We start from the raw sequence: 2480 nt of genomic DNA on the forward strand, positions 1-2480 counted from the left end.
GCTAGGGGATTTTGACTTATCGAATTTTTTCATTATAGTTTTTTTTTTCCAATTATAAAAATATGAGAACATTACACAAAAACTTGGAAATAAGGAGAAGGGGAAGAAAAACCACTGATCTCACCACCATCTCCTGTAGCATATTAATATAGTTCTTTCTAGTCTTTTTAATAAAGAATACATTTTCAGCGAAAAACAAAATAAGTCAAACGAAAATAGAGCAAAAACCTGGTTTTAATCTTCTCGTGTGGCTGTAAGAGACACCCCCACCCTCAGCCTCATATGCCTGCCTGCAACGCTGTCTCCTGCTTCCCCACAAGTGTGACTGTGAATGGTGATCTCAGACTCTCAGGACAGGCTGTTGAGTTGGCTGGCAGGTGAAGACTTTTAAGGGGTCAGCCTGCAGCAGCTCCCACAAACCCAGCTCCCAACCTGGGCTGCCTGCCAGTCCCCGAGAGCATTCTGTTAGCTTGAAGAAGCAACCCTGAAGCTTTATTCAAGAACCTGGCTTGCATTCCCAGCCACTGGTTATTGGGAGAACTTTAAAGTGGAAAATGTGAGAAATTACATTAAAGCTGTGTGCACATGAGCACTCAAGACTGCATGTGCCCAAAGCCACCAAGCCTGCCCCACTGAAGCTTAACTCTCAGAAAGTGGGTGCTAAAGCCCATGGACACACTGAGGAGCGCTAGCCCATGTGTGTGCCTGCATCGTCCCCACAGAGCCCTCCACAGGGACCGTGGCTCAAGCTCATGCCTTTCTTTCCTTTCTCTTCCTTTCCCCACAAGGTTAAAGATGTTTTTTGCTCTAAAAGTAAAAATGTTCACGGTGCATAAAATAAAAAAGAGAAGAAAAACATTGGGATAATACAGAAGATGCTAAAGACATAAAAAGACAAGCCTCACTTTCCTAGCCCTGAATCCAGAGATGCCCACTGTTGATAGTCTTTTACTTTCCCTCCTGGAAGCCTTCTGTGCATATGCAAGCACATGTATCCTACATGTACACAAGGCACATGGAGGCCTTCGGGAAACCTGTTTCCCCTGCATCTTGCTCTTTTCACAGCTCATCTTGGATGCTTTTCTGTAGCAGCACATAGAGAGCTACCTCTCGTTTTGATGGCTACATAATGTGCCATCAGATGGATTTACTTTGGTTTATCTGACCAGTGTCCTATTGATGGACATTCAGCCAGTGCTATTAGAAGAATCCTTGTGTACATAACCCTTAAGATAAATTGCTAGTGGTGGGTTGCTGGGTGGAAGAGTATGCACATGTCATGATAGATGGGTAGGCATCACCCTCCAGAAAGTCCATGTCAGTGTATGCCCCTCTGAAAGGCATAGGGAATCTGTTCCTGATAGCCTATTACTGGGCAGTATCAAGAATGTGGTATGGAGTGCCTGGAGTTTTCAGAATTTACTCAAAACTGTTCTCCTTATTAGGGTTCTGCGCTCAACAGGTCCTGACCGCTTCCAGGTCATGTTCTGCTACTTTGAGGATAAAGCTATTCAGAAAGACAAGTCTGGTGAGTTTATTACTGTGGTATTCTCATGATGAATTGAGCTTTGATAGTATAAAAATAAATGCTACTCCCTATTTTCCAACTGTGGAGAAAATAGTTTTATGAAGCTGCACACTACATTGGAAAAGATCAGTATAAAACATATAACCTTAAAAGAATAACATATCTTTCTGACTCTGCCACTGCCGCGAGAAGCCTGAGAACAGAAAGAATGTCACTTTTGCCCACCATCAATGCCCAAGTGTGTCCCAGCCCCCAGATTTTGGTCCCTAATACTGTCCTCTGCTAAAAGGATGCTGGCAGCCTTGGTTGGTCTTTGATGGACCTGGAGCATCTCATTGCCAGGGAGCAGTCATGCCTTTTAATGTCTGGAGCAGACTGAGACCACCAAGAACCAATTTAAAGGGACTCCCAATGGACAGATTACCTTAATTTTAACGTGAATACAATATTTGTATTATTTTGCTTAAAAGCAGGGCAAATATACTTGGATATGTATATATATTTGTTTCTTCCATTAAGTATTTGTGAAGTAGAAACATGTTATTTCTCAGGTAGGAAGGAGTCACACAGTCCATGGAAGAGGGTCACGCCTGGTCTCAGAGAGTGACCAGGTAGAGAGGGCGCCCAGCAAGTAATGAGCAGAAGCATCGTACCAGGTAGCCAGTTAAAGATGTTCCATTAGCCGAGGGCTCCAGAGAGTTGATGCGGGCACAGTCCCCGTTCCTCACCATAAGAGGCTGGCTCCTCGGTAGTCCTGCTAGTTATGAGAAGACCCCATTCAGGACCAAAGATGTGTCCAGTGATGCTGTCACGCTAGGCCAGAATGTCAGGGCAGCAGGTCAGGACCTGCGGACCATATCTGATTTAAGGGCTGCATCATTCCTGGGAAAGTTTCCAAATACAAAAATCTATATGAAACACAAAGATTCATAAACTCCAATGATGCAAATGT

At 44.0% G+C, this 2480-nt stretch overlaps 1 protein-coding gene across 1 annotated transcript in view; it reads left to right on the forward strand.

Moving 5' to 3' along the window:
* PI4KA (phosphatidylinositol 4-kinase alpha) overlaps positions 1 to 2480 on the forward strand; it is a 120792-nt gene that overhangs the window by 65205 nt on the left and 53107 nt on the right. The window contains exon 22 of the mRNA XM_019665394.1: positions 1446 to 1528. Within this exon, the coding sequence (XP_019520939.1) occupies positions 1446 to 1528 (83 nt within the window). The remainder of the gene's footprint in view (positions 1 to 1445; positions 1529 to 2480) is intronic.

This window comes from Hipposideros armiger, unplaced genomic scaffold (genome assembly GCF_001890085.2).
Source record: "Hipposideros armiger isolate ML-2016 unplaced genomic scaffold, ASM189008v1 scaffold_443, whole genome shotgun sequence".
NCBI lineage: Eukaryota > Metazoa > Chordata > Mammalia > Chiroptera > Hipposideridae > Hipposideros > Hipposideros armiger.